This window comes from Physella acuta, unplaced genomic scaffold (genome assembly GCF_028476545.2).
Source record: "Physella acuta isolate Inbredline_101_S28 unplaced genomic scaffold, ASM2847654v3 ptg000987l, whole genome shotgun sequence".
Classification (NCBI taxonomy): domain Eukaryota; kingdom Metazoa; phylum Mollusca; class Gastropoda; family Physidae; genus Physella; species Physella acuta.
Window position 1 is genome coordinate 109,548 of NW_026732504.1, and position 20,610 is coordinate 130,157.

At 34.7% G+C, this 20,610-nt stretch overlaps 1 protein-coding gene across 3 annotated transcripts in view; it reads left to right on the forward strand.

Moving 5' to 3' along the window:
- LOC131954263 (uncharacterized) overlaps window positions 1–20,501 on the forward strand; it is a 38,194-nt gene extending 17,693 nt beyond the window's left edge. For all 3 annotated transcript variants that reach the window (XM_059317842.1, XM_059317841.1, XM_059317843.1), the window contains 14 exons: window positions 1,977–2,267; window positions 3,765–3,900; window positions 6,006–6,187; window positions 6,397–6,575; window positions 6,912–7,077; window positions 8,378–8,451; window positions 8,725–8,935; window positions 9,382–9,536; window positions 10,670–10,976; window positions 11,451–11,585; window positions 12,008–12,151; window positions 13,037–13,127; window positions 16,473–16,548; window positions 18,238–20,501. In XM_059317842.1, the coding sequence (XP_059173825.1) occupies window positions 1,977–2,267; window positions 3,765–3,900; window positions 6,006–6,187; window positions 6,397–6,575; window positions 6,912–7,077; window positions 8,378–8,451; window positions 8,725–8,935; window positions 9,382–9,536; window positions 10,670–10,976; window positions 11,451–11,585; window positions 12,008–12,151; window positions 13,037–13,127; window positions 16,473–16,548; window positions 18,238–19,119 (3,029 nt within the window). In that variant the 3' untranslated portion in view covers window positions 19,120–20,501. The remainder of the gene's footprint in view (window positions 1–1,976; window positions 2,268–3,764; window positions 3,901–6,005; window positions 6,188–6,396; window positions 6,576–6,911; window positions 7,078–8,377; window positions 8,452–8,724; window positions 8,936–9,381; window positions 9,537–10,669; window positions 10,977–11,450; window positions 11,586–12,007; window positions 12,152–13,036; window positions 13,128–16,472; window positions 16,549–18,237) is intronic.
- The last annotated feature ends 109 nt before the right edge of the window (window positions 20,502–20,610 follow it).

Here is a 20,610-nt window from a genome sequence, read left to right on the forward strand (position 1 = left end):
AACGAGGGGAAAAGCACGGCTTAAAGGAATAGTACTTAAACAAATATTTGCTGAAAAAAAATGCGTGCCATGCGGCAAAGGTGTTGGCTAGTTTTAAACTATGGTTGAGAATTTTTCTGCCATGCTCTAAAGATAATAGGGCAATTTTTAAAAATAGGGAATTAGGGCATTCTACGGGTATGTGCGCGTATGTTGTAACACAAAAACGTGACGTGTCTGACTCACATAATGTCCAATGTAAAGTTAAAATATTTTTCCATATGCCATTACGCCTCATATTATATAACATTTCTAGAAACCACCCCACCCCCAAAACCACGACACCATACGGTACTAAAATTTTTATTTTGAATCAATTATGGAAATCACATCAACTTTAATTATATCTATGTTTATACCAACATTGTTGTGTCGATCCATATCACTAACTAATGGCGTGTGCATGGGGTGTTGTGTTAGGGAGTGATGCCCCCCACCAACACATTATACAATATAATAATAACGTTAAAAATCACCGACCCACTTGTCTCACGTGTCATATAATATGTACACAATTTCTTTAACCTTCAGAGACCTACACCCATACAAACACTTGCCCACTTTTTCTGATTTATGAAATTATTTACTTTCTATTTAGGAGTTCTAAGTGTACCTCAGTCTCAAAATCTTCGTGTGGCTTCGACTTTTTCCGGAGATACCGGAAAATGACGCATACATGAAAAATCCCCGAGGGCTTATAGTTTGGAAGAGGGTTCAATTAAGGTCAAAAGTGGAGGGTGTACGACTCTGCTGAGTGGGTGTAGGGCGGCTGTGTAGGGAGGGGGACAGGGAGCGGGGCATGGAGGGGGACAGGGGGTTATAACCCCCATGACTTCCCGGTATCGAGAGTGGTGTTCGTCGGCATAAGCCTATAGGCTACCAGAGTTTCTTTCTAGGAGGAGGGGTGTAGTTTTTTTTTTTTTAAATTAATTATTAATAAATATAATTAAATAAAAAATAAGCAAACCTAGAATCACTTCCCTCTCGTCTCAGTCATCTATCACTTCCCTTTCTTAGTGAACAGTTTTAAAATACTTCCTATTCAACCCGGAAGTAAAAACTCACACACATTTTAGTTACCACGGTTACAGCTTTATGAATGAAAGGCGTGTCAAGTAGTTAGTCCTAGAGTCCTAGTCCTAGATCTACTTAATAATTAGTAAACTACTTATTTACGAGAATCGGCCTAGAATAGATTTTGGGGTCAAACAGAAAGAAAAACATCTTGTTTTCATTAAACTTGTGGATTTTCTTAGAAATCGATGGAAATTTGAAAATTTGTGATGCATAGGCCTAACAAATTAAATATTAAAATAATAAACTATTACTACTAAGCCTAACTACTAAGTGTAAGTAGTAAGTAAGTAAGTACAGTACAGAGTTTCTTCCAGGCATCTCTTCCCCCCCCCCCCCCCCGGAGAAAAAAGTCTGGAAGAAAAACTAAGTATAAGTAACTAACTATATTACTATTACAGTATAATGATAATGAGTACTAAGTAAAAATAAGTATTAACTAAGTAGTGGGTGAATGTAGAGTAACAGTCTAGTAACAGAATGAGTAGACTACATTGTCTGAATTGAAGGAAGAGTGAAGAGTGTTAGACTTGACTTCTGTCTAAGAAGTGTTACACAGCCAGTCTCCAATCCACCCGGTTTGGTGTAAACATCATATGACACCATTTATTTACAGCCCTTAAAAAGGGTTAATATAGTTAGCCTTATTAAAGAGAAAAATAACCTGCCTGCTGTTGGTCAATTACAAAATTAAAAAGTGATAATAATTAGATCTAGGCCTATACTCAGATGTTTAGTGTTTATCAACATTTGATTACTATTGTAAAATACTTTACACTTTACACATAATGTTGTAGATTGCCAAAACACATACAAATATATTTTAATTGATTTGATTATCTAATTATTAATTATACATGCAGATATTCTGGAGTGTGATGGTACCAACAAAGGCTTCAATTATAAAGTAAATACAGAATCGACAGTTTGTTGCATTCTAGAAAAAGAAGAGTGTAAAAGGACAACTGAGAATGATCAGCTTTACTTTGAATTGAAGCCAGAAACAGAACAAGTTCCCGAACCAAGCTGGTACAACCTCTCACTTGGACCCTGTAAAACACAACTCACAGTAAACAGCACAGCTGCAAGCACTATGGTCGTCAGTTGTTATAAAAATAAATATAAACTGGCTGGGGAAAATATGCATTTTATAGGTACATCTTTTAAAACATTATGCTAAAGTACCCAAACTCCTTATTGAGTCTATCATGAGCCAGTGGTTCTTAACATTTTTGGAGGAACGGAACCCCACCAGTTTCATTTTAAAAGCTCTATTATCTGCACTGACCAATCAAATGGTGAATCATATGAGTCAGGTGTTGGTCTTGACCTCTGCCCAACACCTGAGACTGACTCACTGAATCCTTGGGGTTCAAAAAACTCAGTTTAAGAACCACTGACCTAGAGCAATTCCTTATTAACTATCTTTGTTACAAATTGCATGATTTCATTTTTTTAACTTAAAAAAACTATATTAACAGTATGTCTACATAGACCCACTAATCTTTCTGTTTACCAAAAGTTTAAGTTTCTAAAAGTTTTAATGAAATGGCAGATTGAAGAAAAATTTAAGAGAAAAACTTTACTTTAGACTAAGGAAATAGTAATGCATCATTTTTTATAATATCCTCTTTTTTAGTGCCTATTTATAAAAGCTTGCCATAAATGACAATAAGCTTATTAAAGAATGTTAACTCCTTCCTCTATATCTTCAGGTATTGTCCAAACTATCAGATGCTCATAAAATAATGTCACACTTCAGCCTTGTCCAAACTATCAGATGCTCATAAAATAATGTCACACTTCAGCCTTGTCCAAACTATCAGATGCTCATAAAATAATGTCACACTTCAGCCTTGTCCAAACTATCAGATGCTCATAAAATAATGTCACACTTCAGCCTTGTCCAAACTATCAGATGCTCATAAAATAATGTCACACTTTAGCCTTGTCCAAACTATCAGATGCTCATAAAATAATGTCACACTTCAGCCTTGTCCAAACTATCAGACGCTCCTTAAATAATGTCACACTTCAGCCTTGTCCAAACCATCAGATGCTCATAAAATAATGTCACACTTCAGCCTTACAATCCCCACCACTTTGCAATATTGTATTGTGTATATTTCAATACGTCAGCTTCAAAACAGCTTATAAATAAATTTTAAAAAACTTTAAAATTAATTTTCTACCCCTTTTGGCTGCCCCTTAGGGTCAGTGCCCGGGGAAGGGGGGTGGGGGGGGGGGGGTTACCCCAACCGCCCTCCCCTAGCTACGCCACTGATATTGATCATTTTTTATGACAATTTTTCAAAAAATTTTATTAGCACAAAAGATATGCAAAAATTCCATTTTAAAATAAATGTATTTTAAGTGCCATCGCATGATGTCACACATTCTGAACCTCATCACATGGCCACAAAACAGAACCAGCCCTCCTTCCCCCCCTCCCCCACACACACACCTTTTCAGGAGTGTGGCATCATCTTAACATAACCCCATAATTAACATTCAAGACCATGTAAGGCAGTTCTTTTCACACATATTGTAAAATAAGAAATACCTGCTTTGAGAAAAAAATTATCCATATTTGCTCTATATGAAGCATGTCTACTAATATTTGTCTTATTTATCTCTATACATGAATACAGACAAACCAGCCAAGCCAGTTATATCAGACATCAAATATTATGAAAACAAATCAGTTGAGATCTATTTTCAAGTGAACACGAGTACTCTTTTTGCTGATGAGTTTCATGTTTTTTTGGCTAGACAAGAATACCAGAGGTAATACTACCCCTTTACACAACAACAAAATAACAGTAATAGTAGTTTTACTAAAGAATTAAAGTATAAATGAGTCACAGTGGCTTATCGGTTTACAATGCAGAGGTATAAAAATGTTATGTAACTGTGACTCTAATTTCTTTTATTCTTAATGTTGCTAAAGTTTCTGTTTTTAGAATGGGTGAGTGAATCACAGCTCTCAACATGATTACCTATTACATGGATATACCATGTAATACATGGATATACCATGTAATGCAAATTGTAGATTCAACTGTTGACCTAATATGTTTGTTGTCTTTCAGTGAGAAGACCTACAATGTTTGTTGTCTTTCAATGAGAAGACCTACAATGTTTGTTGTCTTTCAGTGAGAAGACCTACAATGTTTGTTGTAAAGACCTACAATGTTTGTGTTGTCTTTCAGTGAGAAGACCTACAATGTATGTTGTCTTTCAGTGAGAAGACCTACAATGTTTGTTGTCTTTCAGTGAGAAGACCTACAATGTTGTCTTTCAGTGAGAAGACCTACAATGTATGTTGTCTTTCAGTGAGAAGACCTACAATGTTTGTGTTGTCTTTCAGTGAGAAGACCTACAATGTATGTTGTCTTTCAGTGAGAAGACCTACAATGTATGTTGTCTTTCAGTGAGAAGACCTACAATGTATGTTGTCTTTCAGTGAGAAGACCTACAATGTATGTTGTCTTTCAGTGAGAAGACCTACAATGTATGTTGTCTTTCAGTGAGAAGACCTACAATGTATGTTGTCTTTCAGTGAGAAGACCTACAATGTATGTTGTCTTTCAGTGAGAAGACCTACAATGTTTGTTGTCTTTCAGTGAGAAGACCTACAATGTTGTCTTTCAGTGAGAAGACCTACAATGTTGTCTTTCAGTGAGAAGACCTACAATGTTTGTTGTCTTTCAGTGAGAAGACCTACAATGTTGTCTTTCAGTGAGAAGACCTACAATGTATGTTGTCTTTCAGTGAGAAGACCTACAATGTTTGTTGTCTTTCAGTGAGAAGACCTACAATGTTGTCTTTCAGTGAGAAGACCTACAATGTATGTTGTCTTTCAGTGAGAAGACCTACAATGTTTGTGTTGTCTTTCAGTGAGAAGACCTACAATGTATGTTGTCTTTCAGTGAGAAGACCTACAATGTATGTTGTCTTTCAGTGAGAAGACCTACAATGTATGTTGTCTTTCAGTGAGAAGACCTACAATGTATGTTGTCTTTCAGTGAGAAGACCTACAATGTATGTTGTCTTTCAGTGAGAAGACCTACAATGTATGTTGTCTTTCAGTGAGAAGACCTACAATGTATGTTGTCTTTCAGTGAGAAGACCTACAATGTTGTCTTTCAGTGAGAAGACCTACAATGTTTGTTGTCTTTCAGTGAGAAGACCTACAATGTTTGTTGTCTTTCAATGAGAAGACCTACAATGTTTGTTGTCTTTCAGTGAGAAGACCTACAATGTTGTCTTTCAGTGAGAAGACCTACAATGTTTGTTGTCTTTCAGTGAGAAGACCTACAATGTTTGTTGTCTTTCAGTGAGAAGACCTACAATGTTGTCTTTCAGTGAGAAGACCTACAATGTTGTCTTTCAGTGAGAAGACCTACAATGTTTGTTGTCTTTCAGTGAGAAGACCTACAATGTTTGTTGTCTTTCAGTGAGAAGACCTACAATGTTGTCTTTCAGTGAGAAGACCTACAATGTTGTCTTTCAGTGAGAAGACCTACAATGTTTGTTGTCTTTCAGTGAGAAGACCTACAATGTTTGTTGTCTTTCAGTGAGAAGACCTACAATGTTTGTTGTCTTTCAGTGAGAAGACCTACAATGTTTGTTGTCTTTCAGTGAGAAGACCTACAATGTTTGTTGTCTTTCAGTGAGAAGACCTACAATGTATGTTGTCTTTCAGTGAGAAGACCTACAATGTTTGTTGTCTTTCAGTGAGAAGACCTACAATGTTGTCTTTGAGCGAGAAGACCTACAATGTTGTCTTTCAGTGAGAAGACCTACAATGTATGTTGTCTTTCAGTGAGAAGACCTACAATGTATGTTGTCTTTCAGAGAAAAGACCTACAATGTTTGTTGTCTTTCAGAGAAAAGACCTACAATGTTTGTTTAACCAATTGTTCGGAAGCATCAAGTGCTAACAACTTCACCTGCAAGTGTACAATCAAATTAAAAACATTTCTCACTCAGGACATCAGAATTGTTATCAATGTTACTAGAGTGATAGAGAGTAACAGTGTCATAGAATTTTACAAGCTAAGTAGACAAGGTAAGTAAGATTTGTTTATAGAAAATATATTTTGTTGGCTTGTTTATCTAATGGCCAAAAGTGATTTATTTCAATTTATATTACTGTAAATTACATAACTAACCTGAGATTTACACAAGGACTAGCAATACAAAAGTAACTATTTAAAATAATTATAACAAAATTCAGATCTTGGTATTCCTATCCCTAATGTTTCTGTCTGTCTTTAGTTGTCCCAGGTAATGTTAGAGGGATGAAGGTCAGTAACAAAACACAGACCAGCGCTGTTTTGAAGTTTGAACCCTCTCGTCCCCTGATAGAACTGATGGGATATATGGATCAGGCTGGAAAGCCGTTGAACTATAGTGTAGTTCTTGTGAAAAATAATGGGACTAATTATAAGCTTACGGTAACTTGAATTTATATCTTACATGCTTTCTAGTTGTCTGCACAGTATTTTTATTATTTAAAAAATTTTAACATTTTATGTTTATGTGTTGTTGTTTTTTTTTTAATTGGGACTGTAAACGTGAATAAGTTGTGTTATATAAATTTAACAACTTTTTCATGTGAAAAGAAAGCACATGTTAAAATAATAAATTATTGTTTTTTTTTTCTCTTTGCAAATTCTAACATCATTATGGGCTTTTAGTTCAGGAAAATAAGATTGATAAAAAATGTTTTAACATTCATCTATTACTTCAGTTGTCTATTCTAGCACTGATTGGCATTTGTTTTGTTTTAGTTTGTAATTCAGGCAGGAAAACCTCCAGATAACCTAGATCAAGCTTCTGTTTATGTTCAGTTCAAAAATTTGGAACCATTCACAAATTACACCGTCACTGTTTCTGGTATAGGTGGAGGAGGGGAGGGGAACATCTCTTCCCAAAACTTTGCTACAAAGATGTCAGGTAAACTTTAAGATTTTAGTTTTATTATATAGAAAGTTATCAGTAGGGATCTCATTATTAGATTAAGTTTAGGCTCATTGCTATCATTGAATGTAAAAAACACTCATTTTGTTGTTAGATTGCATAAGCCTACTAAAAATATATGTCATTGGTGAAATCAGAACTCTAGCTTAGATATAAGGTATGCTCACAATGAGAAATTATCATAAGTCAGAGAATGATCGTGGTATGAGAGACATTCTTCAATAGTTTTGTTGCTCAATTTACAAAATACCCATTCAGGTTTGTTCAGGTAGCCAATAACTGCCCTGGTCAGCTAGCCAGGTAGCCAATAACTGCCCTGGTCAGGTAGCCAATAACTGCCCTGGTCAGCTAGTCAGGTAGCCAATAACTGCCTTGGTCAGGTAGCCAATAACTGCCCTGGTCAGCTAGTCAGGTAGCCAATAACTGCCCTGGTCAGCTAGTTGGGTAGCCAATAACTGCCTTGGTCAGCTAGCCAAGTAGCCAATAAATGCCCTGGTCAGCTAGTCAGGTAGCCAATAACTGCCTTGGTCAGCTAGCCAGGTAGCCAATAACTGCCCTGGTCAGCTAGTCAGGTAGCCAATAACTGCCCTGGTCAGCTAGTCAGGTAGCCAATAACTGCCCTGGTCAGCTAGTCAGGTAGCCAATAACTGCCTTGGTCAGCTAGCCAGGTAGCCAATAACTGCCGTGGTCAGGTAGCCAATAACTGCCTGGTCAGCTAGCCAGGTAGCCAATAACTGCCCTGGTCAGCTAGTCAGGTAGCCAATAACTGCCCTGGTCCGCTAGCCAATAACTGCCCTGGTCAGCTAGTCAGTTAGCCAATAACTCCCCTGGTCAGCTAGTCAGGTAGCCAATAACTCCCCTGGTCAGCTAGTCAGGTAGCCAATAACTGCCTGGTCAGGTAGCCAATAACAGCCTGGTCAGATAACTAAGTAAACCTAAAACTGTCCAAGGCATCTTGTGAAGTGTCTAATAAATCCCTGCATGATCACCAGTCAAGTAGAGAAGTACATTGTATTACTTTGGTCTATAAAGTTGGCCACATAAGCTTAGAGCTGCTCACATAGATATATTTACTTTATCAATACTTCCTAAACTAAATTTATGACTTTTTATCTACTTTCGATACATTATGTATTTCCTACCTTGTAACAACATTTTTATATTTTTTCCTACCTAGAATAGGCTACTCTATTTTTGAGTTATTTTTTACTTCTGACACAAAATTGACCATTTATTAATATTAGCTTGACCTGAAAAAAACAAACTGTTATTTCAGTACCCCGCAGCCCAGCTAAGATTGAAAATTTCAACTTTTTTAGATCAAACTACACAATTTACTTTATATGGAAGGTGACACATTTATTTTTTGGTTTTGCTTGCTATTTTAAATATATAGATAGATCTATATGTTATACTGTTAAATTTTAGTTTAGATCAACATTTTATATAATTTTTTTTTGTAATTACTAATTACTAAAGTAATCATTGTTTTATCTAATTACCTAGATCTACCTGTATACATTTTTTAAAAAATTCTATCACTGTTAGGCTTAAGGTAGTATTTATTGTCTAGCAAATATTTAGCTTATATTTTAAACTGTCTGTTTTATTTCTGTTGTGCAGCCTGTCTCAAATGAGACTTTAGGAGGAAGACAGCTTTACTATGACATCACCATTGACACAGGAAACTGGAAAAACACAACTAACACATCAGAAAATTTTAAACTGCTAGACTACCACAATGACTCAGAATCACTGGATGTGAAAATATGGACTTTGAATGAAAAAGGCAGATCAGCAAACTATTCACACATTGTTATACCTTCATTGAAAGGTAAATCTATTTTCTGCTGTGGGAGGTAGGAAGGCTTTAGTTAAGGGAGCTTACCGGTTTTTTTTCCTTGTGTTAAAGTTTACTGTTATTATTGCCCTTGTATTGCTGTCATCTTCCTACAACTAGATCTAGATTAATTAACTAATGATTAGTATTTTAATTTTAGTAGATTTTGATTTAGTAGGTAGTAGGTAGTAATAGTATTAGTTAGGCTACTTTATTAAGTTATTTTTTGTTATTAGTTAGGCCCTAATGAAAAGTTATTTATTAGCAGTTTAAAATATCACATATAATTTTATCTACAGTTTATCTAACTAACATATGAAAAATATTTTTTTAAGCCTTAGTAAGTTAAAATGTACACAGTTTAGAATTAAACAATTAAAAACAAAACAAGGCAACCTTAACACATACAGTGCACCAGTTCACTAGTTCTTTGTCTTCAGGATTTGAAGCCCCCCTAACAGCTGTGGAGTTTTTAAAAGATGGGTATGCTAATGTGTACTACCAATGTCAAGATCTCCAAAATGTGGAGAATATTGCCATTCATGTTTGTGAGGCTGGGAAAAGTCAACATTTGCCACAAGAATACATTTGTGTGGTAAGTGTAATAATTAAATAAAGCAGTATTTCACACAAGAATACATAATACATACTTATGTTTTATAAGTGTAATAATTAAATAAATCAGTATTTCACACAAGAAGAAGAATACATATATATGCTTTGTAAGTGTGATGATTAAATAAATCAGTATTTCACACATGAGTATATATGTGTAGTAAGCAAATGAAGTTATTGGGTTAAGTGATTTGATTTAAGGTAGCTCAGAACATTATCGCTTTATGTCTAAAAGTGAGAGAACAGTTTAAATGAATCAGAAAGGCCTCATAATCTACTGAAATTTCATTAAGTTCTTTCTTCAATTTTATGAACATTACAATTATAATTAGTATATTTCGCAATAGTGGGGTTATTTATCACTCTGTTTTATTGCTATTTGCAGTAATTAGTGATACTGTGCAATGTTTAATTAATGGGGTAAGAATAAAGATAGGTCAGTCACCATTCTGGTTTTTTTTAAAAATGCATTTTAATTTTTTGTTTTAAATTTTTATCAAAACTTCCACTGTACCCAGTAGAATGATTGCTTGAATAAGCCTTTACCACTGGTTTATACTGTCTTTCTTTTCGCTATGTTTCTAATGCAGATGTAACTTCAACTTTTTAAAATACCAGCATGTTGTAGCACTAGATCATATAGTAGTGTATGTGTTTGTATGAGAGGGTGGCTTCTACAAATGTTCTATAACATAAGAATAGCTGAGCTATATAACTGTTACATTATGTTATACTAATTGGGTAAAACACAGTATTACCTGTGACCACTGTTGCTGATTTTTTTTGTTATTTTGAACATTGTCCAAAATGTAGTAAAGAACTGGTTACTGTGAGGTATCTATTACACATCTATTATCACAGTTTTGAGATGCTCTATAGTGTGTAACTCCAGCTGAATGTAGTTCTTTAACAGTCAATGAAGATTACAAAAACACCTCTTGCTGTTTAATGGAGATAATATTTCAAATAATTTGAAAACAAGCCAATAATATAACTTATTTAATGGTTCCAAAATTAACTTTACATAAAAATACATGTTTATTTATCTTTCTTTAAACACATGAATTAAATTTAATTCTTTAATTACCAGAAATGTATATTGTTTTTCTACAGAATTATCCTCTCACAAAAGTAATAAACATGAAGAATAAAAGCTGTACTGCGAATACACCATTTACAGTTCCGTTATTTCAAAAGTCAGAAATAAAAGAATATAAAAACTCAACACAAATAGAGTATTATTTCGAGGAAAATAATAATTTACGATTCAACACGACAGCCGATGTATTGACTAATCATCTTGTCGAAGATAGTTTTATTTTGAAAGATACGGAGAATACAAAAGTGTTTGTGTCCAGCATGATCAATAAAGTGTGGATGGGAATGGCACCTGTAAACTGCTACTACAACTCAGAAAAAGGTAGGATACTCTTGTTCTTGAAGGTCACTTCTAAATACAAAATTATCTAAAATTACTTCATCTTTCCTCAAGCCATTTTTCTTTAAATTTCACTTTCATTGCTGATGAAGAATGTAACATTTGTTGTTTTTTTTTTGTGGTGCCTGGCATCTCTAGAAATTAACTTAATATCCAATTATTTCTTGTGAAATATTATATAATCTACTTGAGTTATTTTAAGTAATAAAATATTGTTAAATAATAAATTCATCTTTGTAAGAATGACAGTGATCTCCCCTACAATTGACTGAATCATGCTGGGCCTGTGCATGTAAATTGTATTTTGAGTATAAGAAATTTGATTTGTGTTTTGTAATGATAAACTATTTTTAGACTACAATGAAGTTTTGTAAAAAGATGAGCATCATTTATTCTATTATTAGCCAGACAGAGGAGATATTTTCATAATAAACTTTATCATTTTAACTTTAACAGGAGCAACAGATGTGACAATAATACAACAGCCTGATGGTTTAAAAATAACGCAAGAATGTCACAAAACACCAAACCAAGTACTGGCCAAATATTTTCAGGTCTATTCCTCCCCTGACTCTGAATGTAGCAATCCTAGTAAGTATTGTAGTCATGTAAAGTTATGTCTGTTACCTATTGTACTGTATTGGAAGTCAGACCAAATATAAATTATTGTACGTTATATAGTTTATATGTCTGTTACTTATTGTGTTTTTTGAAAGTCAGACCAAACATAAATTATTGTTGGTTAGATTTGGATGAAGTGGACCAGTGTATGTTTATTTTTACACAGTTAGAGTAAACACCTTAATGAATGGAATGACCTTATGTCTGGATAAAAAAACAGGTTTTAATTAAACCCTCTAGTAAAATTAAATTAAAATATGTTTAATTAAAATTATTGATGAAACCAAACTGCATTGTATTTTTTATAAGTTCTAAAATTACCTTAAAATATTAACTTTAAAAATAGTAAAAAAAATTGTGATGTTAAAGACTTTTTCAAATATTTTTTCCAGAAAAGCTGAAATATATTGGCAAATTTAGCAGCGATGTTTTCTCTGGAGCAGAGATCCGATTAGAGAGTGATGTGAAGTTTGTATGTGTAGAAGTGTACGCACAGACAAAGACAGTCACCAAACAATTTGCTGTCACTCAACCTGGTAAAACATTATTGGCATGCAAGTTAGACTTACGTTATAATATTATAGGACATTGTTTCCCAATTTTTTAGAGCTAAGCCCCATCTAAGCCTGTATACAATTCATATTGCTCCCCCCCCCCCCCCCCACCCTCACCACACCAACATTATTTTTAATATTAAAAAAGATAAAAACTTCACTAAAAACATGGTTTTAGAAAGAATTCACTAGTAAATTATTCGGCAAACACATTAAGTAGATTTTTACAGCATATATAAGGAGAATTTAAATGTAATTGCATTATAATTTTAGAAGATTTTTAAAAAGATTTTCTATATTATTATAATTTATAGTAATTAGATTTAAACATCATATTTAGATTAAATGAGTTCCTTGAACTCACATGGTCATCATTTCGTTCTTCAAAAACTACTTGAAAAGATGATCGCAAATGGCACTTGCTTAAATAACACAGATAAATTTTCTAACTGCCATTCACAAGAAGTGAAATGCCCTTATTTATAAGGTTTTCTCTTGGAATAACAAAAATGATAAAAAAATATTTCTAAATTCTTCCATCAGTTTTAGGCAGCGACTTCTTTTCATATAACAGCTGAAGCACAAATACCAGTAGGCCTATTATAAGCAGAAAACACAAACTTTAATTTTTTTCTTTTTAAAATTGCAAATTTCCCCCCTGAGCACTTAAAATTGCACCAAATTCGGAAACACTGTTCCAGGATTTCAGTATAATCCTTGTTAAATGATAAAGTACCTACGTCATAACATTGTATAAAACTACATTACATTTATCTTTCTGTTTAAGATTACTCATTATTAATTGCTAATGCTAATTAGTAAACAATAAACATTTGTGTTTGTTTATGGTACTTGTTTAAATTTTAGTGCAAGTCATGGAAGCTGATAAAAACACCATCATCATTGCTGCTAGCGTCTGTGCCACCGTCCTGGTATCAATAATTCTATTCATCATCTGGTGAGTTGTTTCTGCTACACATGTATTGACACATTTTATATTTTTATCTCCTTCCTAGAAGAGCTCTTCTCAGAACATCTCACCTTGAGTGCTGGATGCTTCTCCAGCCATTCAGTGTTTCTTCCAGACTTTTTTCTCCGGGGAGGCACTTGAAATTTTCGGGGGGGCGGTAGACTTTCTTCGGGGGGGGGGGGGGGCGGACACTGTTAAAAGTATATATTTTCTATATAAATTATATAAATTTCATTTCGTTCGGGGGGCGGTAAAACTTTTTCGGGGGGGAAAGAGATGCCTGGAAGAAACTCTGCAGCCATTTAGCTTGGCTTTTCTTTTTCCATCTGATTATTACAGCAGCTAAAATAATTTTTTTTATATCCACAAGAAATTCACAAATAAATGCATGGCCTATATAATGTAAAAATCTGCCTATAATCATGTTAACATAAAATAGTAGAAAGGTATTTCTTATTAGGGAAGTGTTTAAAACTTGGCGTTATTTGGGAGGGAGTTTTTAAAAGAAGCAATGTAGCATAAATGTGTAGTTAAAAAATATGCAGGGCTGCTATTGTTTTAGGGTAAAAATTAAACCCTCAAAGTCTATTTGGTGAATGTTGATAAATTATATCAAACAGGAGCCTGATGTTGAAATTGATTGGAAGGAACTCAGGCAATCAGTCCAGCTTAGAAAACAGGATGAACAATAATAATGAAGTAGTGGTCATTGATAAGCCCCCAGCCTTCAAGATTAATGATTACATTTGTGAAGGCAAAGTTCAGATGTAAAATATCTGAGTTGCCAGATTGGCCAACAAATAATGAAATTAACTTAACACTGCAAGCAGACAAAAAAAAGGTCAAACTCTCAAAAGAATCACACATCTGTTTGTTAGCTGTGAGAAAAGTGAAACTTTTAACTGAAGCCACTTCCATCTCAGTGTGTTCAAGAACATTGTAAGGAAATAATTCTTTAAATTGAAACCACTTCAATCTCAGTGCGTTCAAGAACATTGTAAGGAAATAATTCTTTAAATTGAAGCCACTTCAATCTCAGAGGGTTCAAGGACTTCATAAGGAAATAAAATGTGTAAACATTTATGTAGTTTAAGGGAAAGAAAATGTGTCAGCGATTAGGATGAGTGGATGTCCAAAAGATTTCTTTTTAAACCACAGTCAAAAATTACCTGAAAACAAAGCTCAAATAAATATGTCAATGTGAAAAATTTCTGGTAAAAACCATACCAGTATGGAAGGAAGCATTTGAGATTATCCTCTACAGATAGGTGAAGTTCTTAAATGCTATATCAGCTGGCACTGAGTAGCCTTGGGATTTGGCATCTTGACAGGTTGACCTTGTTATAAGAAGAAAGAAGAATGAAGATCTTATCTCAACATTCTTCAACTGTGCGGATATGATAAACCTCTACCATGATAAAAGAAAACCAGGAAGATTGTCAATGATAAATATCAACAATATTTACTAACAATATATTGTCTCATTTCATTTAAGAAAATGCAATGGTTTGCATGTTTCATAATTGTACAAAGCTGTTTTTTGGAAGAAATACTCAAAAGCTTTTATTTAATTTTATGAGAAGTATTTTTTAAAGTATATTATCAAAGCAGTCAAGCTTACCGTCATGTCATTTCTGCTTAAAAACAATGTCAATACAAAATCAGAAGATGCTTTTGTACTTCATAAATTTTTTTTTAGAAAGACCAATGTTTTTTAGAAAAAATAATTGTTGAATTACAAAATTAAAGAAACCCCATCAGAAAACTTTTACTGTTGATATGTGAATGCATTTAGTCAAAAATAGTATTTACATTTGGACATAAATTGAATGTAAAAGCAATCTATTCTCTAGTGTTTTTAAATGAAGTTTTTTTTTTTTTTAAATAGTATATTTTGTGCTTTTTTGATGACACATGAATCCATGTATTGAGATTTGGCTTTCAAGTTCAGATATGAAAAGCAATTTTTTTCTTAAAACCCCTTTTTTGTGTTATTGTAATTTCTATTAACTTTAAAACTTCCATCCACCTGGTTTTGATGTATTGGATCTACACACAGTTGGACAATCTACCAGCTTTGTGCTAAAGTATATCAATTAAAACAATTTTATATACCAGTTTTTCAGCATTTTGAACAGAATCTCATCGCGAATACAATAAAAAATGCAATATTTCAGTTCATATGACTGTTTTTACAAAACAACTTTGTACAAATTTTTTACAAATTGTATGAGAGTATCATATAAAAATTTAAAAGTATTAAATATTTTTATTTGTCAACCATGCAATAAAATGTTTTTCTCTACTATAATAATTATTAAATATTTTATTTTTTAGTCCTGCAATACAATTATTTTTCTGATGAATGGCATAATTTTAAGCAATATTTTTACCTCACCCTGCAATTATACTCATGTTATATGTAACTTCATGCAATCCAGAAATCACTGATTGTAGAAGATATTTTTTATCATAACTATTTCTTATCAGCTTATATTTGTTCTGCTTTTCAGGTTTTTTTGTTGTCTTCTATTTAGTTTATTTTAATGTTTCTTATTAGCTGTGCGTTTTTAAAAAAATAAAAAATAAATTGGTTGTTTCGTTTTTAGTTTTGTGTTTTTTTTATCTTTACTTAACCTTACTTTGATGGAATGTGTTTTAATTATAATAGAGATAAATTGTTACTGTACTTTAACTATATAGGAGGTTTAAATATGAATTTACAGTGTTTTAATTATGACAGTTATGATAAATTAAAATAATTTAAAGTAAGGTAATATTAAAGTTAAGACAGTAATTTGTTAAATTTTAGTTTGATTTTGAAGTAAAAATAATTTTCTCATTTTTGAAAAGATGCTACAGCAACTGTTAAAAACACTAAAAAATATGTTAAAACGGCACAGGTTTTTTTCTGTTTACTTTGTTTGAAATTCACTTCTCTATCTGTTTTACACATTTATATTTCTTACATTGTTTCTTGGTTGTTAATAAATGTCTTAACTTTTATACTTGGAAGGGCTCGTAAAAGATATATTAATCTCTCTAATTATCTCTAACATTAATAATATCTGAGTTGTCTTCTGACTATACATTGTTGCATGTTAAGGGTGTTTCACATGTTGAACCTTGGGAGCTTTGTGCTTGGGTTAGGCTTAGTGTTTGGGTTAAAACTGAAGTTGATGCATGTTAGTGAACTGCTTAACTAATAGCTGACTCTGTATTTCTGGTAGGCTAAGAAATAGATTGTTTGATTGCATTATTTTGATTGTAATTGTTGCCTTCTATGCGTGTTAACCTGCATGTGTGTGACTTCTTCTGTGTCCTTTATTTCAGCTGTTGTATGTGTAGGCGCTGTAGGAAAAGAAAAGGTCATTTTGCAAAACTTAGTGGCTCAGCAAGCCCAGAAGATGTATGTATTCATTTCTTATTGCATTAAGTAACTGTTAGAGTTTTAGACTCAGATCATATTTCCCATGATGAAGAAGAAGCAAAGGAATGGTGTGGTCCTATATCAAATGCTAACTGAATTGAAATCATCACTATCTTTTCCCTGTTTGCTCTTTTGTGCCTAAGACACATGGGACCGCCACAGAGAGCACTTTTGCCAGTTTCTGTCAAGTTTAACGATAGTCCTGCCGTACTTTGTCTGTAGTTTGTGTCATCAGCCAAACAGTAACTAGGTTAAAAGCAGTGGGGGACAGAACACATCATTGTTTGACTCCTGTATATAAATGGGTCTGTGATATGGCTTTAACATTGTAACCCTTCATATATGGCGTTGGTGATTTTCTCTAAAAAACCAAGCCACATTAAGATTTTTCGCTGGTTTTAAAAGTGTTATTGTTTTCTGTTTTAGTTTCTGTAACCCCGTTCTTATTTTTACGAAATAACATTACTGGCCTTATGCTCAACCCCCAACCTGGAGGACCGGGGTGCTAGCTTTAGTCTTACTCTCACTGACGCACATCTTCCCTGCTTAGTAGAAACTGCCAGGAGTTTACACTCCCGCTGGTATAGCTCTGGGGGTCATGCCAGGAGTTTACACTCCCGTTGGTATAGCTCTGGGGGTCATGCCAGGAGTTTACACTCCCGTTGGTATAGCTCTGGGGGTCATGCCAGGAGTTTACATTCCCGCTGGTATAGCTCTGGGGGTCATGCTAGGAGTTTACACTCCCGCTGGTATAGCTCTGAGGGTCATGCCAGGAGTTTACACTCCCGTTGGTATAGCTCTGGGGGTCATGCCAGGAGTTTACACTCCCGTTGGTATAGCTCTGGGGGTCATGCCAGGAGTTTACACCCCCGTTGGTATAGCTCTGGGGGTCATGCCAGGAGTTTACACCCCCGTTGGTATAGCTCTGAGGGTCATGCCAGGAGTTTACACTGCCCATGGTATAGCTCTGGGGGTCATGCCAGGAGTTTACATTCCCGCTGGTATAGCTCTGGGGGTCATGCTAGGAGTTTACACTCCCGCTGGTATAGCTCTGGGGGTCATGCCAGGAGTTTACACTTCCGCTGGTATAGCTCTGGGGGTCATGCCAGGAGTTTACACTCCCGCTGGTATAGCTCTGGGGGTCGTTGGTATTCACAAGCTGCAAAACCACGACAAGGCTGAAAATAAAATTAAAATAAAATCAACAAATTATTTTTTTCAATTTAAAATTTTCATTACAAGCAATATTTCTAAAACCTGTTCTACTTGAATTATAAAGATACGAGCCGGCCCGCGGCATAACATACGCCGCTATTTAGTTGTTTCTAATTTTCAATAATTCATAATTTGTGAATTCGACAGTACCAACGCTGACACTGAAAATATTTCTTTAAAACACTATAAGTAGCTCGTTAAGGACCATAACCCCCCCCCCCTTCCTTCCCTCCCCCCCTCCTCCCCCCCCCCCCCCCCTACGTTTAAAATCGTTGGCTCTGCTTGTAAACATTTAGAGTGAACACAGCTCACTAAAACCATGTAGGGGTGGGGAGGTAGGGAGAGCGTTTGCAGATTGTTTTCTAACGGCTCGAAGAAGAGAATTATATATATAGATCAGCATTAAAGTATTTAAAAACTACGTTGTATTTTAATGTAAAATATGTTTTTCAGCCAAAGCCCACCACAAATGAAACACAACTTGTATCCCCGGATGCCAAAAGTGAGACTTACAACGACAGCGGCCATGGTACCTCCTGCACAATATCCTCTGATTTTTCCAGTGGCACCGTGCCAAAAAACCCCAGCAATCGTGACGACATAAGACCCACTAGTCAGATACGTCGAGGTCAAGAATCAAACTACGACGCTGAGACTAACCCGCTGCTTAAGGATGGGAAAGACGTGCAGGAATATCTGCAAATGCATCGCACAAGTGACGGAAGCGAGTGTGGTGACCTCAGCAATGATGATCGGGAAAAGTCGCAGAATTCTACGAACTTCAACTGTTACAGCTCTAATAGAGCAGTCCCTCGTTTTACTTTCGTCCCATCTGAAGGGAATTCATCCAACGATACCACTGATGATAATATCAGTAATGAACATGGGAACTCCAACTCTGCAACAAGCCGTGAATGTAGCCCAGCTGTCTCTGTAGTCAATGTTGACCCTGACGGTTCATCTGTCAGTGACAATGTCAACAATTATGTTCATGGCCCTGTGGGCGATGACCTTGTATGTGATGACCTTGTGGGCGATGACCTTGTATGTGATGACCTTGTGGGTGATGACCTTGACCTAGACAGTTCATCCGTCCATGACACTGTCAACGACGGTGTTGAGGACCTAGTTAGTGAACCTGGTCAAGAGAGTTCATGCACCACGGACACTGGTCAAACTGACATTGATGGAAGTGGAAGTTCCGACGATTCATCTGTCCTTCTAAACAACTATGAATGTAATAAAGGTGCCATTACATTATCCTTTCACCCCAGTGAAAGCTGTTCGTGTAATGAGGACACTGATGATAATTACAACGATGAAAGTGAAGACTGAATGACTAGTATTTTGTGTAATGGACTTTGTGTACATAATGAAATTTTATTGACTTGTCAATCTTGCCAGCATAGCCCGTCCAACATCAAACAAAATCTATCGGAAATTTATCAAAATCTATCCAACATTCAACAAAATCTATCGGAAATTTATCAAAATATATCCAACATTCAACAAAATCTATCGGAAATTTATCAAAATCTATCCAACATTCAACAAAATCTACCCCCCATCCAATTGAACTCATCTAACAACAAGCACATCCCACGCAACAGCCTACAAAACCCCTCCAATTAATGCCCGCTGTAAATCTTATGCCCCCTGTAAATGTTCATGACCCATGTACATCGTGATACCCGCTGTAAATGTTCATGGCCCCTGTAAATTTTCATGCCCCCTGTACATCGTGATGCCCTATGTAATCTTCACTCTACGAACATAAAACAAGCCATCGCAGTTTCACTCCTACTCCTAGTGTAAATATCTGTTTCAAGATAGTAAGCACATGTAAATATGACATTGAGTAAAGTTGTTTAATTTTGGCGAGCAAACTGAAAATTGATCTGGCTGCTTTGAAGGCTGATGTTGATTCATGAGCTGAGCCAGGCTAGAATGGAGATGGTACAACACGGTTAAAAGTCTGCCATGATGTGTCGTTTGTTTTATTTTATTTGGTAAACATTTTGATCTCAATAATTTTTTATAAGCTTTATATATGGTTCACAATGTCTGATGTTTTTTGTGGATTGTGGCAAAGCATGTAACTTAATTTTAACCCACTTCTCATGCACCGATTTTGTTTAAACAAGACATTAGACTAGTCATTAAATTATGATTGAAAGATCACAAACTTCAATAATGAAAGGGGAGACAACAAGATTAAATACTAGCAATCGCTCTAACTGGTGGTCGTGGATTGTGACTTTTGTTTTCAATGCTAGATGATTTGTGCCTAAACGTCAACCATACACTTAGAAGGGGCAGAGAACTATCTTTTAGAGATAGGGCTTTAAAGCAAATATTTTTATTCGTAGTCTATGTAGTGTCAACACCATTTGAACTCATGACTACAACTGAAAATAAGACAAATATAAATAACCTTTATAATTGTAAGCTTTTTAGTGCACTGAAACTAAGAATATAAAACTAATTTGCTTTTTACTTTAATTAAAAGCTTTGATCACTAAAATATGTACGAAATCTCATGCTAACATTGTTTATTTTTAATGGCTTTTGTCTTTGAATGCGTGTAGTTTAATAAAACTTGATCTTATTGAGAACTTCAGAAAGAAAATAAGCAGAATGAGAGGCATGATAACAGCATATTTGGTAGTTCAAAAAGTGTTTGCAGTTTGTTAGACTGAAAACTTCCTCTCTTTTTTTTCTTGTCTCTTTCTCTCTCTCTCTCTCCATCTCTCTCTCTCTCTTTCTCTCTCATCTTCTCTCTCTTTCTTTCATAAATTTTTTTGAAATATTGTGTACAAATGACGT